Source organism: Eutrema salsugineum, unplaced genomic scaffold (genome assembly GCF_000478725.1).
Source record: "Eutrema salsugineum unplaced genomic scaffold, Eutsalg1_0 scaffold_9, whole genome shotgun sequence".
Classification (NCBI taxonomy): Eukaryota; Viridiplantae; Streptophyta; class Magnoliopsida; order Brassicales; family Brassicaceae; genus Eutrema; species Eutrema salsugineum.
The window spans coordinates 6,097,486-6,115,396 of record NW_006256342.1 but is presented as its reverse complement, the minus strand read 5'-3'; the positions used below and the strand labels follow the sequence as shown (position 1 = coordinate 6,115,396).

Below are 17,911 nucleotides of genomic sequence, written 5' to 3'. Positions count from 1 at the left end.
ACATTTCCATTTGGGATGTGTATTGTCAAATTTCATTACTTGTGGTGAAATGTTGAGAATATTAAAAATTTGAGGGTTTATTTTGATAATTGTAGATAAACATTGACATTTCTAAATCAGAAATTTCCACTTTTTTGAATGTTGAAAGCGGCCAGATTGAGAAAATACCTGGCAATGGCGGCGAATCTGATTCGATTTGGCTTGGATTGAAGAACTTGAAGCTCTTCTTTTTGACTCTCTCTACAGATCTCTTCTTCTTCTCTCACGTCTAGTTCCCCCACAACTCTAACCCACCCGTTTCCAAGTGAGTATTGTTCGATTTCGACTCCAATTTCGTATATTTCGCTCTTTCTACTGAAATTCAGATTCTGGATTTACCGGAGATGGGTTCGGGTCTTTGTGCATTTCCGGTGATGGGTTATGAGAAAAGTTTGTACTTTTTCGTTTTCCTCCTTTGCTCTGTGTAGGTGGATCGTTGGTAAAGATTGTGTATCTTGTGGGGAATTGATATTGCAAGTCAACGCTTGTGATGGCTAAGAAGGAGAGACCTAGACCGCAAAAGTTGTCTGTTTACCTTTATATACCTAATATTGTTGGTGGGTCTTTCGATATCTCGTCATCTTCTTTATTGTTCTTTATTAAGCGTGAGAGTGATTGTTGTTGTGATGATTACTGATTGCTTTAGGGTACATGAGAGTTATCTTGAACTGTGTTGCCTTTGCTGTGTGTTTCTCCAACAAGACACTTTTCTCGCTGCTCTATTTCTTCAGGTGAGACTTAAATCTGTAATTTCCTGCATCCTTGTTCTTTGTTTTTGGGTAATGGCTTGAACAGTGTTTTTGATCAATGTGGCTCTTCAGCTTTTGTTGTGATGCTGTGGATGGCTGGTGCGCTCGTAGATTCAACCAAGGTTATAAGAATTTTCTCTGACTGTAAACCGTATTGTCTTATTGTTTTAGAAATCAACTTTTCTTAGCATACAGTGATCAAGATTGGGACTGATTTTGCTAGTGTTTAGTTTCAATTGCAATTGCAATAACATGTCAGTACTATAATATGTTGGAAGCTGGAACTTGACTCGGTTCTCTTTCTTTTTTTCCTCAGTTTCAACCTTTGGAGCTGTTCTTGACATGGTCACAGATAGGTGAATCTTCTTTAATATATATATGCGAGGATCACCATACTTTACCCGTTCAATTGTTTCTGACAATTTTTCTGGTGGTGCTTTGTTATAGAGTTAGCACGGCTTGTCTACTCGTGATTCTCTCTCAAGTCTACAGGTAAGGCGATTTCTCTGTATCTTTTATTCCTCGCATCTCTGGAGTTAGAGTTGACTGATTTTTACCTAATGGAATGCATTTTTCTTTCGTCTTTATTCTTTAAACAGGCCAAGCTTGGTCTTCCTTTCATTGCTGGCTTTAGATATTGCTAGTCACTGGCTGCAGATGTACAGGTACGATAAACCACTCTTTCTTGTTGCACCGTGTGGTCTTGTCTATACTTTTTAAACTCCTGATTTTAACTGGGAACTAATAATACTCTACTCGCAGTACGTTTCTAGCAGGGAAAAGCAGCCATAAGGATGTGAAAGACAGCACAAGCTGGCTTTTCAGACTCTACTATGGAAACCGGATATTTATGTGTTATTGCTGTGTTTCTTGCGAGGTGAGTGACTTTGTCTCTGAACCGCATGTAAATCCTATGAGGTGATGTCTTCTTAGACGCAAACATTTTTTCAAACGTGCAGGTTCTGTATATCATCCTTCTCCTCATTGCAAAGAACCAAACCGAGAACCTCCTGAATGTTAGCTCCCTCCTTTTCCTTTCTGTTTAGTTTGGCTCTTACTTTCTACTCAAATTACTAAGCATGTCTCTCATTGCAGGTCGTAGTTTCTACTTTAACTCAGATTTCACCACTCTCTTTTCTCTTGGCTTTGACATTGTTCGGTTGGTCAATGAAGCAGACAATCAATCTCATTCAGGTAAAGCTAACTTCTCCTTTTTGTTTGGCTAAATCTGCCACTAATCTTCTCATTAGAAAACCTGTTTTTTTGGTTTCTAATTAATTGGATTTTGGATTTTGCCGGATTTTGCAGATGAAAACAGCTGCAGATGTTTGTGTACTGTATGATATAGAGAAGCAGCAAAAGCCTTGATCTTCCTTTTTTTTTGTGAACCTGCGACTCTCTTTTTTTACTGTGTGTAGAAACATTCTCCTATGATTTTAAATGAAAGATGAAAGAATATTGATTTGCCTTTTTTGAGTCTTTGAATTGTAAATATAGATAATCTGATTACAATTTTATTCTCATATAATCTCGTATTTCAATTCAGATTTTGATGCAGTGGTGAGACACGTCAGCATTATCTCGTTCCCAAAACGTAAGGTCCAAAGGCAGATAATGCACCCGAAGAAGTTCTTATCACTCATAGCCACTGAAATCCTCAGCTTATGAACCACACCCAAAAACAAAACAAAAAATTGCAGATAATATATATGCAAAACCGACCGTTGGATTTTCTTTTCGATTTTAAACCACAAAAATTTCTACTGTCTGAGCTAAAAAATTGGACCTTTTTTAAAAGCCAAGATACTCTGTTTCCAAACTCTCGCCACAGTCTTCTTGAAGCTTTTTTCTTTTGTTCTCCGATGGCGAAACCGGTGGCTATTGAAGTGTATAATCCAAATGGGAAGTACAGAGTCGTCAGCACAAAACCGATGCCTGGCACTCGCTGGATCAACCTCTTGATCGACCAAGGTTGTCGCGTCGAGGTAAAAATTTAACTCGATTCTTTCTCGTTAATATTACGATTTTGAGTAAACTCAAACTAAAAGCTTGTCTTTTTGGATTAAAAAGATATGCCATTTGAAGAAGACGATCTTGTCCGTAGAAGACATCATTGATCTGATAGGAAACAAGTGTGATGGAGTCATCGGTCAGGTAATGAAATGAAGAGAGGAATCAGCACACAAGTGTCTATTTATAGCAAATGAAAGCAAAATCGGTTAAGTTTTTTTTTTTTCTCATTTTTTGGTTTGTTATAGTTGACTGAAGATTGGGGAGAGACTCTGTTTTCAGCTCTGAGCAAAGCAGGAGGGAAAGCTTTCAGTAACATGGCCGTTGGTTACAACAACGTCGATGTTGAAGCCGCCAATAAGTATGGGATTGCTGTCGGTAACACTCCGGTAAATTTCGTCTTTCCGGTTTTTGTAACTGAAATTTTTAGTTTCAAGGCAAAAGGGTTTTATGTTCATAACTGTTTTGTTTTGAGTTGGTGATAGGGAGTGTTGACAGAGACGACAGCTGAACTAGCTGCTTCTCTTTCCTTGGCTGCTGCAAGAAGGATCGTTGAAGCCGATGGTTTCATGAGAGCTGGCTTGTACGAGGGATGGCTTCCTCATCTGTAAGATCACTCATTTCTATTCTTTCTTCAGTTCAAGAACTTGAAGAACAAGAGAGCTTGTGTTTCTTCTGAAAAATCAAGAAGCTTGTGTTTAACTTCCTCAGAGCTAAATCTGTTGTGGAATTGAATAGCTTGTGTATCACTATCTCATCTCTATTCCTTCTTCAGTTCTTAGAACTTGAATAACAAGAACTTGTGTTTCTTCCTTCTTCATTCCGGTTTTCTTTTGGCTTCTGAAGAAAATCAAGAAGCCGGTTTAAAGTGGAATTGAGAAGGCTAATATGATTGTTTGGTTTTGGTAGGTTTGTTGGGAACTTACTTAAAGGACAGACTGTGGGAGTTATTGGAGCTGGACGTATTGGATCTGCTTATGCTAGAATGATGGTAAACAAATGAAGCCTCTTTACAATGGTGTTTGTAAATTTGATCCAAATTTATACACACAAAAGCTTCCTCTTTTTTAACCTCTTGATTTCAAAACAGGTTGAAGGTTTCAAGATGAATTTGATCTACTATGATCTTTACCAATCAACTCGTCTTGAGAAATTTGTGACAGGTGCGTCCAGCTTCTACACAATACTCTTTCTCTTTTTCTTCTTCGTGTTGAAGTTTGTATAATGGAGAATGCGTTCATTGGCAGCTTATGGACAGTTCTTGAAAGCAAACGGGGAACAACCCGTGACATGGAAACGAGCTTCTTCCATGGAGGAGGTGCTGCGAGAGGCCGATCTGGTAATGGATCAACTTTTGGTATTATATTTAGTGTATCTCTCTTTAGCTATAAACTGAACTGGTTGTATTTGAGAAAACAGATAAGTCTTCACCCGGTGCTTGACAAAACCACCTACCATCTTGTCAACAAGGAGAGGCTTGCCATTATGAAAAAGGTGACTTTGGTTTTCAATTTTTCACTTTGATCTCTCTCATTATTGATCGTCTTCTGATTGAAGCTAGTTACTTTCAGGAAGCAATTCTTGTGAACTGTAGTAGAGGTCCTGTGATCGATGAGGCAGCTTTAGTCGATCATCTAAGAGAGAACCCGATGTTCCGAGTTGGTCTTGATGTGTTCGAGGTATACGGTTTTGATGTGATGTGATCAACACCAAAAAAAAAAACATAAAAGGTTGTGTTATTTTGTCTGAGAGCTTACAAGTGTTTGTTTTAGGAAGAGCCTTTCATGAAACCAGGGCTTGCTGATATGAAGAATGCCATTGTTGTTCCTCACATTGCTTCTGCTTCCAAGGTTTGCCAACTGAAAACTTATATCTTGTCTTGTTTCTCCATAAATTAAACAGAACTGTCCTAATTTCTTTGTAATGATGATAATGACAGTGGACTCGTGAAGGAATGGCTACGCTTGCAGCTCTCAACGTTCTTGTATGCATTCCCATTCCAAAAAAAAAAAACCTCTTTTTTATAAGATTCATGCAATGACTAAATTTTGTTCATCTTGCTCTGAAAATGTTTTCACAGGGAAGGATCAAAGGATACCCGATTTGGAGTGACCCGAACCGGGTCGACCCGTTCTTGAACGAAAACGCTTCACCGCCCAATGCCAGCCCAAGTATCGTCAACTCAAAAGCTTTAGGTAATGCACTCACTCACACTAGAGCCTTGATTGTTTCACACGCAAATTTACGTACAAAATATTCATGTAAAACAAACTTAAACGTAAACACAAACACAAAACAAAGCATGTCTAATCCACACATAAAAAAAAAAAATTGTCATTAGGTATTAATTACTCTTAACATTATATATTCTTTGGGGTTTTCAGGATTGCCTGTTTCGAAGCTATGAGTTAAGAAATGGAGATTTGGAAGAATGGTTACTAGTGAATATCGAATGGTGTGAAGATGTGTTTGATGTATGTATACAACAACCATGTTGGATCATATATCACTCTTTTAAGCGTTGTTTTTGGTGTTATATTGCTGATTAGTCTTCTCTATTCCATGCATTTGCTTAAAGGATACATTTTCTAAGACTTCCAGTGAAGCATTTCGTTTCTAATTTGAGAATTTGGTAGTGTCATGGATCCACCATTCATTTCGAGAATTAAGCGAACATGAGTTTTTCGACCAAATATCTCCATCAATTTCATCTAGAGTCAGTGAGGTTTTTTTTTCCAACAAAGTATCTGTAAACTGACTATATTCTATTGGCAATAACATAAGAAAACAATTATTTACGACAAAAATTTTAGTACAAAAATTGTATTTCTCAACTATTTGTAATTGACATACATAATTCCCAACTATCGTGATTGCTAAAAAAAATTTCAACTCAACGTTAACCACACAAAATTAAAATTAATATAGTCAACCGTTAACTAAGAAAACGAAAAATGTTACGTTAAGTCTTGTTGACTTTTTATGAGTCTAATTTCGCAAAGTCAACATAAATTTGAAAAATCAATTTGTCAAATTAAAAATTGAAGAATTAATCTGAAATTGTAAAACTTGAAGAATTAAATTAACTAAAATTCAAAAATATACACATAATTGTTAAAGCTTATTCATAACAATGGTGATAATTATTATGCAGCACTAACAACTATTGAATGTGAAAAAACTATTAAATTGTTTGTTCATAACAATTTTAATAATTTTCTTTTAACATTAAAAACTATTAAATTTGAAAAGAGAAAAAAATCAAAACAATTATATAAAACTATATATAAGAACTTAACCGATATGTTTTAACAGTTACAGAAACCTTTTTTTGTATTTAATGTTATTAATAAAGAAATTTTAGTTGAATTTTTATTATTCATGCATGAAAGCCTAAATTACCTGGATCTTACTATCGTATTTTTATAAAATGTATATAGTCAGATTCGAGCTGGAGAGAATGTAGATAGGTCATCGCTTAAGACCACCTATTTTTTGTTTTTTTTTTAATTTCTTGTGAGCCATATTTTTATTTTAGATCAGTAGTTTATAAACCATAAAATTATGTTGTAAAGTATTGTTTATAATTATAAAAATCTGGTTTGTAGCACATGATTACCATCTAAAAGCTACAAAAATTAGAAAATATATACGTTTGTTAAACTAATTTCTAAAATTATTCTTATCTTTTCTTTTGTATTAGTTATTTTGAAAATAGATCGGAATTAAACTGTTTTCAAAAAACAGTATTTACCTGTTTTTTATCACAGAATTTGTTTTTACAAAATGCTATATTTTTTTCTCAATTTGAACTACCATTTTTATTAAATCAGAGCTATATATAGTTTATTTGATTTTTTTGCACATTAAATAGTTCTTAATGCTACGTAATAATTCTCACAGTTGTTATAAATAAATTTTAACAGTTATATGTATATTTTATTTGATTTATATGTATATAGTTTATTTGATTTTTTTGCACATTCAATAGTTTTTAGTGCTACGTAATAATTTCCATAGTTGTTATAAATAAATTTTAACAATTATATGTATATTTTTAAATTTTAGATCATTTCAATTATCAAATTTAAAATTTTACAGATGAATTCTTCAACTTTTAATTTAATAAATTAATTTTTCAATTTTATATTGACTTTGCAAAATTAGACTCATAAAAAGTTCACGAATATAACGTTTTTTATTTTTTCAGTTAACAGTTGACTATATTAATTTTGATTTTGTATAGTCTGAATTGAATTAAGTTTTTACAATTATAATAATTGGAGATTATTTATGCCGATTGTAAATAATGAGGAATAAAATAAATAATTTTTTGAAAAAAAAATATTTTTTTTTGTTTTTCCCATTCGCATTGGGTTCTCAAATCCTAGACGTGTGCCTAGATTGATTTATGGTCTTATGTTACCAATATTATCAGCATAGCTTCTTTCATTATTTTTAAAAACTGGTCTGTATTTTGTATTTTGTATTTTGAAAGAATCGATATGATAGAATATTAGATGATGATAATATTTTGTAGAAGGTTTTTGTACTATGGTGTTAGACAACATTTGAAAGCTGTCAAAAGCAGTGAGATCTCGCCACGTAACACGCTGAACAATCTGTAGGGTGAAATAAACAGACACCACGTGGTGTTTTTGCTGAGACCAAGCAAAGACTTCCAATTTTTAATTATTTTTCTTTTGCTCGGACAGCTGCTTAACGGTCCCACTTTTTCTGGTCTAAGCCACTAACGGATAAGATCAAATAATCAATTCTTGGTCTGAGCATACGTCCCTATTCGCTTTTTTGACCGTTCGATAGTTTCTTCTTTACACACAATCATTTTCCATCGGACGATTCAAAACTCGAATGTTTTTGTATTCTTGTATTTTTCAGGTTCTTTCATATGGTTGTTTCATACGTGTTTCAACCATGTCATATTCAACTACAAATTAATTACTAAAGAATTGAACCACCATATCAGAACCAGATTATAAAAAGAAAGTCTAAGAAAGTAAAGAATTACTGGATTTAATTTATAAATTTGAATTTCACAGCAGAAGTCACTATGAACAGTACATCGTCCTTGTTGACAGTAAAGTTAACAAGCGCACAAGCTTCTGTCTGAGGAAACCAAAGAAAGCTTCTTTCTTCGTTCGTTTATAACTTTTTTCAGTTCGGATTCCAAATCTCATTCTCATACATTAAAAAAGAGCAAAATCAATTGGACATCTTCCGTTTGAAGACAAAGTGCTGGTAAACGAGAATCCTTCTTTTTTTTTTTTCCTATCTCTTTTAATTTCCATTCACCCAAAACCGCATAAGCATTTCTTTTCAACAGTCAAAAAATCTCTTTTTCTTTGTCTACCTCCATTTTAAACCCCACGTTTTAATGTTTTCTTTGCTACTTTGGAGCTGTGAATGATATTCTTGAATATATTCCTTTTTTCTTTCCGATCAAGCCTTGCTTTTTCCTTTAACCTTTCTTTTTGCAATCTCTTCCTCACTTGTCTGAAACCAAAAAACCTGATTTCTTGAAGTCACAATCCAAAAGGGTACCAACAAAATTCTCTCTTTTTTCGCAGTTAATTCCAAGAAGACTTTCTCCATTTGGTTGCAGTAGTAACGAAGATGGTTTCGAGATCGTATTCGAATCTGCTGGAGCTTGCTTCAGGAGACTCTCCAACGTTTGGGCGCATGAACCGACAGATCCCTCGCATCATGGCCGTCGCTGGAATCATGTCCAACATCGACAACGATTCTAAAGAAAGTGTTCCCTCTGATCTGTCTCCAAAAGATCGTATAATCATTGTAGCTAACGAGTTACCGATACGAGCTCAGAGAAAGCTAGAGAGCAACATTGGTAGTACTAGTACTAGTAGTAGTTGTTGTAGCAAAGGTTGGAACTTTTCTTGGGATGAGAACTCGCTTCTCCTTCAGTTGAAAGATGGGTTAGGAGACGAAGCGATTGAAGTTATCTATGTAGGTTGTTTGAAAGAGGAGATTCATCCTAATGAGCAAGAAGAAGTGTATCAAATTCTTCTTGAAAGTTTCAAGTGTGTGCCAACGTTCTTGCCTTTGGATTTGTATACTAGATACTACCATGGATTCTGTAAGCAACAGCTTTGGCCTTTGTTTCATTACATGTTGCCACTCTCTCCTGATCTTGGAGGCAGGTTTGATCGGACTCTGTGGCAAGCTTATGTCTCCGTGAACAAGATTTTCGCTGATAGGATCATGGAGGTGATTAATCCCGAGGATGATTTCGTGTGGATACATGATTACCATTTGATGGTTTTGCCTACGTTCTTGAGGAAGAGGTTTAATAGGGTCAAGCTCGGTTTCTTCCTCCATAGTCCGTTTCCTTCTTCCGAGATTTACAAAACTTTGCCTATTAGAGAGGAGCTTCTTCGGGCTTTGCTAAACTCGGATTTGATAGGGTTCCACACTTTTGACTACGCTCGGCATTTCTTGTCTTGTTGTAGCCGGATGCTCGGTCTTACTTATGAATCCAAGAGAGGATACATTGGACTTGAGTATTACGGTAGAACCGTGAGTATCAAAATCCTGCCCGTGGGAATCCACATGGGTCAGCTTCAGTCGGTCCTGAGCCTGCCCGAGACAGAAAGTAAAGTCGAGGAGCTCATTGAGCAGTACGGTCGAAAGGGCAGGACAATGCTGCTCGGTGTGGATGACATGGACATTTTCAAAGGTATAACCTTGAAGCTATTGGCTATGGAGCAGCTGCTTATGCAACATCCTGAATGGCAAGGGAAGGTTGTGTTGGTGCAGATAGCTAACCCTGCGAGAGGCAAAGGGAAAGATGTTAAAGAGATGCAAGCTGAGACGTATTCAACTGTTAAGCGGATCAACGACACGTTTGGGAGACCAGGGTACGATCCTATAGTGTTGATCGATGCACCTTTGAAGTTCTATGAAAGGGTTGCCTATTATGTAGTTGCTGAGTGTTGTTTGGTAACAGCGGTTAGGGATGGGATGAATCTTATACCTTACGAGTACATAGTTTCCCGTCAAGGGAATGAGAAGCTGGACAAGATTCTAAAGCTGGAGCCGAATAATCATAACCACAAAAGCATGCTGGTGGTTTCTGAGTTCATTGGTTGCTCTCCATCGCTAAGTGGAGCTATTCGTGTTAACCCCTGGAATGTTGATGCAGTGGCTGATGCAATGGACAGTGCACTTGAAGTGGCTGAACCGGAGAAACAACTAAGGCATGAGAAGCATTACAAGTATGTGAGCACACATGATGTTGGTTACTGGGCTCGTAGCTTCCTTCAAGATCTTGAGAGGAGTTGCGGTGAGCATGGACGAAGGAGGTGTTGGGGAATTGGGTTTGGTCTCAGTTTCAGAGTTGTGGCACTAGACCAAAGCTTCAGGAAGCTGTCAATGGAACACATAGTATCAGCTTACAAGAGGACAAAGACGCGAGCTATTCTTTTGGACTACGACGATACTTTAATGCCACAGGGGTCTATTGATAAAAGACCTTCTTCAAAGTCAATCGACATATTGAACACCTTGTGTAGTGACAAGGGCAATCTTGTGTTCATTGTTAGCGCTAAAAGCCGAGAAACACTATCAGATTGGTTTAGCCCTTGTGAGAAGCTCGGAATTGCTGCTGAACATGGCTATTTTCTCAGGTAAATCAACCGAAACTTCTCATTTCAGTACATTACCCTTAAATCTTATACTCAGGCACTATCTGATGACTACACAGGCTGAGGAAGGCAGTTGAATGGGAATATTGTGTGGCAGCAGCAGATTGTTCTTGGAAGCAAATTGCAGAGCCTGTGATGGAACTTTACACTGAGACAACCGATGGATCAACAATAGAAGATAAGGAGACCGCTCTGGTTTGGAGCTATGAGGATGCAGACCCTGATTTCGGCTCATGTCAAGCTAAGGAACTTCTAGACCATCTTGAAAGTGTCCTTGCCAATGAACCTGTGACAGTCAAGCGAGGACAGAACTATGTTGAAGTCAAGCCGCAGGTTTGTGTCACTATCCCAGTCCCCCAAAAAACCTTGGCATTTGTTTCCACTTGTACCGTCATAGATCTTCATTGTTGTTTTTGTTGTAATGCAGGGCGTGAGCAAAGGACTTATAGCGAGAAGGATGCTTTCGATGATGCAAGAAAGAGGAACACTTCCTGAGTTTGTTCTATGCATTGGAGATGACCGGTCTGATGAAGATATGTTTGAGGTGATATGCAGTTCCACTGAAGGCCCTTCGATTGCACCGAGAGCTGAGGTTTTCGCTTGTACTGTCGGTCAAAAGCCTAGCAAGGCCAAATACTACCTGGATGACACTACTGAGATCGTTAGGTTAATGCATGGTCTAGCTTCTGTTTCAGACCAGACCACTCCTGTTTAAAAAATCACAGAAGTATCAGAGACTACTAGAGATCTTTCTTTTTGTAAATTACCTCGGAAAATGTGTAACGAAGAGAGATACTGAGTGCAAATATAATTTTTCTTTATCGACGATCTTAAGAGTTTATGAGTAAAGGCATTATGCTACAAAAGACTAGAACCCATAATGGACTTCTTCTTGTTAACCTCTGACATTAGACTAAGAAACGAAATAAGTCTCTTCTTTGCTTTAGCAACTTCATCTTGGGATTTGATATACTCAGCTGAAGCACATGTTAAAGCACAGAGAGAGCAGTAAAAGTTCCCGGCATCATCGTAAAAAGGCGGTGATTCCACGACACACTTCTCATGAACCATGACTTCGCAGCCATCCCCAGAGCAAAACAGCAGCTTCCGACTTTCTTTGCATTGGATGCATCTGTATCTATTCTCTGAGGGACTTGACACACCACGACCATCGCTTCCGTTTGGTAACACCTCGTCTCTTCTTTCAAGCGACGCGTGGGATCTACTACTAATCTCATCAGCTCCATCTCCAGGGCCATGACCAATTGATTGTCTGTCTACTTTTCTCCCCGTAAGATCTCGAGATGTAACTTGACCAGTCTCTTTCCCATCACTTCTCATATCCTCTTGCTCCTTACGAGGCGATACTCCAGAATCATTCCCACACGATGTCTCTAACATCTGATCAAACAAAACGAAAGTACGGACATAAACCTCAAAAGCCTTAATATTGCTCATGTGAAATAAGCAAATCCAAGAAAAGCCTAATACCAGTTCCAAAGCACATTTTGGCAGGCAAAGAAGTTTGCTTTGGATAAAGGGTCCAAGATTCCACTTTGATAGTCCCGGTGCACCTGGTTTAAGTTCCGACAAGGGTATCTACGGAAAAAGTAGAGAAGGGAAATATCAATAACCAAGCACATGAACAAAAGAAGAAGATATGTAAATTAAACATTTGTGTACCTCATCCAAAATACATTGAAGTACATACTCACAGCTCTCGGACGAATCAAACTCGATCTTTGAGTAAGCATCTGGAACAACTTCTTTACTATGTACTGAAGTAGAACAATCAAACAAAGACGCTAAGCATCTGAAAGCTACCATCTCATTGGTATGTTCACCAAGATAATCAGGAAGCTTAGGACCCATTTCAAAGACATCTGCAAATAAACAGAACAAACAAAAATAACGAAGAATCTCTCAGAAAAATGAAGTCTTGAATCATAAGAAAAAAAAACAGAAAACTGATGGCGAAACTCTAATTACCATGAAGCATCCAAAGCTCAGTTTTGAATTTGGCCAAATACTCGATAACCCAAATCCAGTTATCAAGGTCTGAATCTCCAGTCACTAAGCGATGATATAAAGTTTCTGATTTTGATGAGCTTGTGTGCGTTGGAGGAGGCTCCATCATCGACAGGAAATTAGCTAATCGACAGAGAGAACGAACATTGATATGAATCGTAATTTACAGTGATGACGCCACTATATGATAAACAAAAAAAAATGGAACGAAAGCTTTAATTGAAAATCCCAGACAATGGAACATTTTTTTTTTTCAAATCGTTCCGAGAAAATTGAAACACAGTGTTACCTCTTTTACAATGACGGAAGAGAAGACGAGTAGCTTTTCCGGAGGAGAAACGAGACCACCAAATTTGCAAGCTTCAACCACCTGAGAAAAAAATCCCATCAAGCCCAGGCCCAAACCCAACTTTAGATCCAGAACATTAGGCTAGGCTAAATGTAAAACAACTATATTTATCCAATCAAAATATTTTATTTTTCTAGTCAATCATTCGAATATTCCGCTATTTCACTACTTTTTATTTACATGTCAAAGTTCATTGTTAACTATGTAGATTGTGGAGAAATCAACAAAGACACATTGATAGATAGAGATATAGACAAATTGATTTAAGTAGGGATCAAACAGAGACACATTATATTGATTGGGATATAAACAAATTAAGTTAACATTATCATCTATGATTTGGAATCTTTTGATTTATTCTTGGATATTAGTATACAGAGCATCTCCTTTGGTGATCAATGGGCATATATCGTAGTTTAGCCTATGATTTATTAATTAAATTTGATGCCCCTACGATTACGTAGGTTTTCTCACTTAAAACTCATATAATTCGCTGATCAGCTTCAAATAAACCATTGTCATTTTTAATAGAAAATTTTCAAAATTATACAAACTGTAGCCTTGTACGGTGTGGGACCACTGTCGGTTGTAATAGAAAATCTCAAAATTATGAATCACTGGTAATTTTTTACTAGCTTCTGAGTTTTAAAAACATACAATTAGGAGGTCCATTGAATATGGTACAACGGGAGTGTCTTAGCTCAGGGAATGAGACCAATGAAATTCTTGACGAAAACTGAAGTACTGTAGAGAGGTTGATTTATTAATTATTTCTATTAGTTTAATTGTTTAAATCATATATATTAATATTTCCTTCAAAAAAAACTTTCAGTTATACTCCAATGACTGAAGATTCTGCCTAGTCTATATATTATAATAATATTAATATATAATTGATCATTTTACCTGATTCACAACTAAAATAACGTTATAATCCTACCTACATTTTTCCTTATTTTTCAATCTATTTCACTTCGTTCTAAACAAGCACTAATTAGGATGTTATAGCGCATTCTTGTATTGGGTTTCCGGGGTTATACGTATATAATCGTGTATATATGTCTGTATGTGTGGCTAAACTAATTCCAGAAGAGTTCTTACACTTTCTGTGTGTGTTCTCGGCCTCCTAATTTAGTTAGCACTTATGCCATTCATCTACATTTAAAAAATGGAATCTAGACTTGGTTTTGAGGTTTTATTGATATTGCATTGATAGAGACTAGTAGTTAGCTAACTGAAAAAAAGTAAATGAAACATTTGTATTATGATCACACACACACAAACAAAACAATTATGGGCCATAGGTATATAATTGTTGTGAACTGAGAGTTTAATTAGTCCTTTCTCCGGTGTCGGTATTGAAGAGTGATTTTGACTCTAAGCCAATAACAAAGTAGTAATTAAGTGTAAATTAGTATTCCAATTATTGTTTAAGATATAATATAAGCACTAACTGTTGTTATGTGCATGGCCTATATAAATGATAGGCAACAGACTCTACTATACACACACCCCAAGTACTGTATAGAACAAAAAGGCCAAATTATTATGGGGAAAATAGAGATTGTTCTTAATTCACTTCCCATGAGTGGAGGAGATGGCCCCTTCAGCTACTCTAAGAATTCCAATTTGCAGGTTTTCTTTTTCAGTTTTTTTTTTCCTTTTCTTCGTATCTCATACTCATTTCTTTCTTTTTTTGTCTTTCTCACTCATAGAAAACCTTCACAAAAATGTGTTTTGAATTCGTTAGTTAACGTTTTATTTTTATTTTTGTTATTTAAAATGTGAATTTGGTTTGTAACTTTTGATTCAACGAATTAATTGGTATATGTCAGCTGAATAATCAAATAACAGAATAGTTGAATGATTGAATAACATAAACATTTTTAACTGAATACAAGTTTCAAAAAATAATTCTATAACACTAAAAACTCAATCGGTAAATTCAATTCCTTTATTTAGTCATCAATTTTAACATATGACTGTACCATATAACGGAATCAAATTTTTAATTCATGAAAACATTTAAACTTGATGAATAAGTGCATGGTATATCATTCGATACCAGTTTACTAATTTTGGTTTAACAACAACAAAAAAAAACCTAATAAAGTCAAAAGGAAAAGTTGAATTGTTTTAGATCTCATCCTATTTTAATTTCAATCATTTATTTTTAGTTGTTATGAATCACGTATAAATGAGTTAATGTTATGATTTTAATATATTTTTATATATATATATATATGTGTGTGTGTCGATAACAATACAAATTTCATACAAGGTATTCACATTTGCATATTTTATTCTAAAATGTTAGAATACGAGATGATTTAAGAATATCACCAGTTGATTATAATAAGAAATTATATTTTGCTGGCTATTCGGATTAGTTGGAAGCCCCATGACCTCAACAAAGGAAGAATATAATTTGAGTTCATTTCCATTATCTCCTACATGACCCTTTTTAAAATCAAAACTTGGTTCCTTCTACTGTACTTTTTTTGTAAGAAACTTCAATAACAATATTAAAATGTCCAGAACTCATCGAGCCACACCAAAAATAAAACACCGAAGATCAATAGGCGCGGCTTAATTTTCTTATGAAAAGCTGAATTAAGCTAAAACCTAGAAGAAATCAAAGGGGAAAAGTCAGTTACTAAATCTAGGTTCGAGTATAACATTATGTTTTTTTTTTTTTGGAAAAACGATAAGTTTTTTTTTGTATCAACTAAAATGAGCTTGTTTCGAACAATTTTGGTTTTTGTGAATTTTGCTTTTCCGGTGGTTTTTTACTTTGTTCAAGAATTAAAAAAAAAATCATAATATTTGACTGCTTTTTTGGTATGGACAGAGAAGAACAGCAAGTTTGTTGAAAGAGAAAATAGACAAATTGATAATTGGCAAACTAGATGCGAAAACCCTAATCTCTGACTCCAACAACAGATTCCTTATAGCCGATCTTGGTTGTGCAACGGGACCAAACACATTCTTTCTTGTTGAAGACGTCATTAAATCAGTTGAAACCAGCTTAGAATCAAACTCCCTAAAGACCACAAAACCAGAGTTCCTTGTCTTCTTCAACGACCTCCCAAAAAACGACTTCAACACTCTCTTCACCTCTCTCCCTCAAGACCGGAGTTACTTTGCGGTCGGTGTCTCGGGTTCGTTTTATGGCCGTGTTCTTCCTCAATCCTCCGTTCATATTGTAGTGACGGTGGGGGCTACACACTGGCTTTCAAGTGTTCCAAAGGAGGTCTTGGACAAAAGCTCCAAGGCTTGGAATATAGGAAAGGTTCACTACTCTAATGCAGCGGATGAGGTGGTGAAGGCTTATGGGGAGCAGTTTGGTCGGGACATGGAGAAGTTTCTAGAAGCTAGGGCTAAAGAATTAGTGAGCGGAGGTCTCTTGATTGTTGGAATGTGTGGGATTCCTCAAGGAATGCCTTTCTCCGATCTTGCCGACAGTATCATGTATACTTCCATGGCTGATGTTCTCATGCAAATGCAATCCGAGGTAATTCTTTATAAAATCATCTCAACCATGTAGAAAGTCTATAAATAAGATTCATATAGAATTGTTAAAATAGTGATACATAACTATATCAAACAATGCATTGATTATTTCCAAAGAAAATTCTGAGTAAACCATGGCCTCCTGATATGACATCTTGACTGTCTTTAATTTAACATTTGTAACTAGAGTACTCGATTTGATGCCAAAACATAAATTGTTTTAGTTGTTTGTTGAGTAGGTATATGGATTTCGATTCTTATTTAAAACTAAAAAAGGTCTTTTCAACACATATATTATAGATTTTGCACAAGACATTCAAATAGTTTGAGACGGTCCTACGACAGCTTGTACATTTCTTGCAATATTTTGATTTCAACTTGTGCCAATAACGGCTTTATTGAGTTTATAAGTGAGATATGCATGTAGGGTTTGATCAGCGAAGAGCAAGTCGATACCTTCAACATACCGATTTACTCAGCATCGCCTGAAGAGGTAAAGGTTTTAGTAGAGAAAAATGGCTGCTTCATTGTCGAGTCCATGGAGCTGATGGATCCCACGGCCTGGCTCAAACAGCCAATGAACGAGGAGGATGTGAGGCAATGGATGGTTTGCATAAAGGCAACAATGGGATCTCTCTTCATCAATCATTTCGGTGACCATCTCCTCGATGACATCTTCGACCGTCTCACCGTCAAACTCGTGAAACTAACCGACAAGGTTGAAACTAGCTACCGTGACAAGGTCATGTTGTTCTTTGCGTTGAAACGAAAATGAATTTTTATTTGGCAAGTTATTTTTGATCGGTTAATTCCGATCGAGGGATCAAGGGTATATGTATAGTTTGTGTGATTCATTTCAAGTGGTGTATTGTTTGTAATTCAGCTCCAATAATTTTTATTTATATATTGAAGTATTTTATTTCTTAAACTAAAAAAAAGTAAAAGAAAAATGATATACCTTCATGTTCATTTACATACGAAAATTCATTATAAAATAATGAATAGTTTTGGGTAAAAAACAAATTATATGCTTTTATAAATCCATTCTATAAAAATCCAAAAAAAAGGTAACGTATTTTTTCAGAAAAAAATTTGCGTCATTAATTTCATGCATTTGGTTGAATATCGATCGACCAGTTACTTAGGTAATTGATATAGAAACTTTTAATCTAAAAGGTAGGTACGAGTGCTATCGATGTAATGACTTGGATTGAAACTTGCTTGTTTGTACTATGTTTGTATGAGTTGTGAATGCCAACAAAAAAGTAGTGGTCTTGTGTCACAAATTAATAAGTAGGTGGTCCCAAATATATTTATAGCTGACGAATATATATCATAATTAATAGTAAAATTTAATAAATACAACATATAAAGGCAGAAGTATGGAGAATAATTAATGCATCATATATATTTTTAAGCAATTAGTCAAAGTGTTAATAACCCTGAAAGTGAAGAGATGACTGGCTATTGGGTGAATATGAGGACAATTGTTGCTTCGAAAAGTATAAGTATATTTTAATTTTACTAAAGAAAAATACCCC

General features: G+C 35.7%; 5 protein-coding genes across 6 annotated transcripts; 4 read left to right on the top strand and 1 right to left on the bottom strand.

Moving 5' to 3' along the window:
* The first annotated feature begins 126 nt into the window (after positions 1-126).
* On the top strand, positions 127-2,261 carry LOC18007837 (CDP-diacylglycerol--inositol 3-phosphatidyltransferase 1). The gene is made up of 11 exons (XM_006391133.2): positions 127-304; positions 468-596; positions 686-770; positions 861-910; positions 1,105-1,144; positions 1,236-1,280; positions 1,388-1,453; positions 1,551-1,665; positions 1,748-1,804; positions 1,884-1,982; positions 2,097-2,261. The coding sequence occupies exons 2-11, from the start codon at positions 530-532 to the stop codon at positions 2,154-2,156; spliced, it is 684 nt and encodes a 227-aa protein (XP_006391195.1). The 5' UTR covers positions 127-304; positions 468-529; the 3' UTR covers positions 2,157-2,261.
* A 208-nt stretch (positions 2,262-2,469) lies between these two features.
* LOC18007823 (glycerate dehydrogenase HPR, peroxisomal) lies at positions 2,470-5,439 on the top strand. Its single transcript, XM_006391132.2, has 13 exons — positions 2,470-2,773; positions 2,859-2,942; positions 3,047-3,187; positions 3,284-3,405; positions 3,708-3,789; positions 3,889-3,961; positions 4,046-4,137; positions 4,218-4,292; positions 4,370-4,477; positions 4,571-4,648; positions 4,738-4,782; positions 4,879-4,993; positions 5,183-5,439. The coding sequence occupies exons 1-13, from the start codon at positions 2,498-2,500 to the stop codon at positions 5,203-5,205; spliced, it is 1,314 nt and encodes a 437-aa protein (XP_006391194.2). The 5' UTR covers positions 2,470-2,497; the 3' UTR covers positions 5,206-5,439.
* A 2,452-nt stretch (positions 5,440-7,891) lies between these two features.
* On the top strand, positions 7,892-11,301 carry LOC18007826 (alpha,alpha-trehalose-phosphate synthase [UDP-forming] 6). 2 transcript variants are annotated; one of them, XM_024150177.1, is made up of 4 exons: positions 7,892-8,057; positions 8,387-10,462; positions 10,540-10,813; positions 10,908-11,301. In XM_024150177.1, exons 2-4 carry the CDS (start codon positions 8,433-8,435, stop codon positions 11,193-11,195), a joined length of 2,592 nt encoding a protein of 863 aa, XP_024005945.1. In that variant the 5' UTR covers positions 7,892-8,057; positions 8,387-8,432; the 3' UTR covers positions 11,196-11,301. The 2 variants fall into 2 exon arrangements, with proteins under 2 accessions (XP_024005945.1, XP_006391193.1); XM_006391131.2 differs by lacking the exon at positions 7,892-8,057 and having other exon boundaries at positions 8,161-10,462.
* Positions 11,289-12,821, bottom strand: LOC18008113. Its single transcript, XM_006391130.2, has 5 exons — positions 12,798-12,821; positions 12,470-12,631; positions 12,164-12,363; positions 11,972-12,079; positions 11,289-11,881 (listed from the first exon to the last, which is right to left on the bottom strand). The coding sequence occupies exons 2-5, from the start codon at positions 12,615-12,617 to the stop codon at positions 11,339-11,341; spliced, it is 999 nt and encodes a 332-aa protein (XP_006391192.2). The 5' UTR covers positions 12,618-12,631; positions 12,798-12,821; the 3' UTR covers positions 11,289-11,338.
* Positions 12,822-14,405: 1,584 nt separating this feature from the next.
* LOC18008793 (probable S-adenosylmethionine-dependent methyltransferase At5g38100) lies at positions 14,406-17,145 on the top strand. The gene is made up of 3 exons (XM_006391129.1): positions 14,406-14,492; positions 15,709-16,371; positions 16,798-17,145. The coding sequence occupies exons 1-3, from the start codon at positions 14,406-14,408 to the stop codon at positions 17,143-17,145; spliced, it is 1,098 nt and encodes a 365-aa protein (XP_006391191.1).
* Positions 17,146-17,911: the final 766 nt, after the last annotated feature.

Bases quoted from the DNA above. Each gene is read 5' to 3' on its own strand.
- LOC18007826 (XM_024150177.1), top strand. From the start codon at position 8,433: ATGGTTTCGAGATCGTATTCGAATCTGCTGGAGCTTGCTTCAGGAGAC. The intron at 10,463-10,539 runs GTAAATCAACCG...ATGACTACACAG, and splicing joins GAACATGGCTATTTTCTCAG to GCTGAGGAAGGCAGTTGAAT. The intron at 10,814-10,907 runs GTTTGTGTCACT...GTTGTAATGCAG, and splicing joins ATGTTGAAGTCAAGCCGCAG to GGCGTGAGCAAAGGACTTAT.
- LOC18007837 (XM_006391133.2), top strand. From the start codon at position 530: ATGGCTAAGAAGGAGAGACCTAGACCGCAAAAGTTGTCTGTTTACCTT. The intron at 1,454-1,550 runs GTACGATAAACC...CTCTACTCGCAG, and splicing joins CACTGGCTGCAGATGTACAG to TACGTTTCTAGCAGGGAAAA. The intron at 1,983-2,096 runs GTAAAGCTAACT...CGGATTTTGCAG, and splicing joins AGACAATCAATCTCATTCAG to ATGAAAACAGCTGCAGATGT.
- LOC18008113 (XM_006391130.2), bottom strand. From the start codon at position 12,617: ATGATGGAGCCTCCTCCAACGCACACAAGCTCATCAAAATCAGAAACT. The intron at 12,364-12,469 runs GTAATTAGAGTT...GTTTATTTGCAG, and splicing joins TGAGCTTTGGATGCTTCATG to ATGTCTTTGAAATGGGTCCT. The intron at 12,080-12,163 runs GTACACAAATGT...CTTTTTCCGTAG, and splicing joins TTCAATGTATTTTGGATGAG to ATACCCTTGTCGGAACTTAA.
- LOC18008793 (XM_006391129.1), top strand. From the start codon at position 14,406: ATGGGGAAAATAGAGATTGTTCTTAATTCACTTCCCATGAGTGGAGGA. The intron at 14,493-15,708 runs GTTTTCTTTTTC...TGGTATGGACAG, and splicing joins CTAAGAATTCCAATTTGCAG to AGAAGAACAGCAAGTTTGTT. The intron at 16,372-16,797 runs GTAATTCTTTAT...ATATGCATGTAG, and splicing joins TCATGCAAATGCAATCCGAG to GGTTTGATCAGCGAAGAGCA.
- LOC18007823 (XM_006391132.2), top strand. From the start codon at position 2,498: ATGCAAAACCGACCGTTGGATTTTCTTTTCGATTTTAAACCACAAAAA. The intron at 2,774-2,858 runs GTAAAAATTTAA...TGGATTAAAAAG, and splicing joins ACCAAGGTTGTCGCGTCGAG to ATATGCCATTTGAAGAAGAC. The intron at 4,478-4,570 runs GTATACGGTTTT...TGTTTGTTTTAG, and splicing joins TTGGTCTTGATGTGTTCGAG to GAAGAGCCTTTCATGAAACC.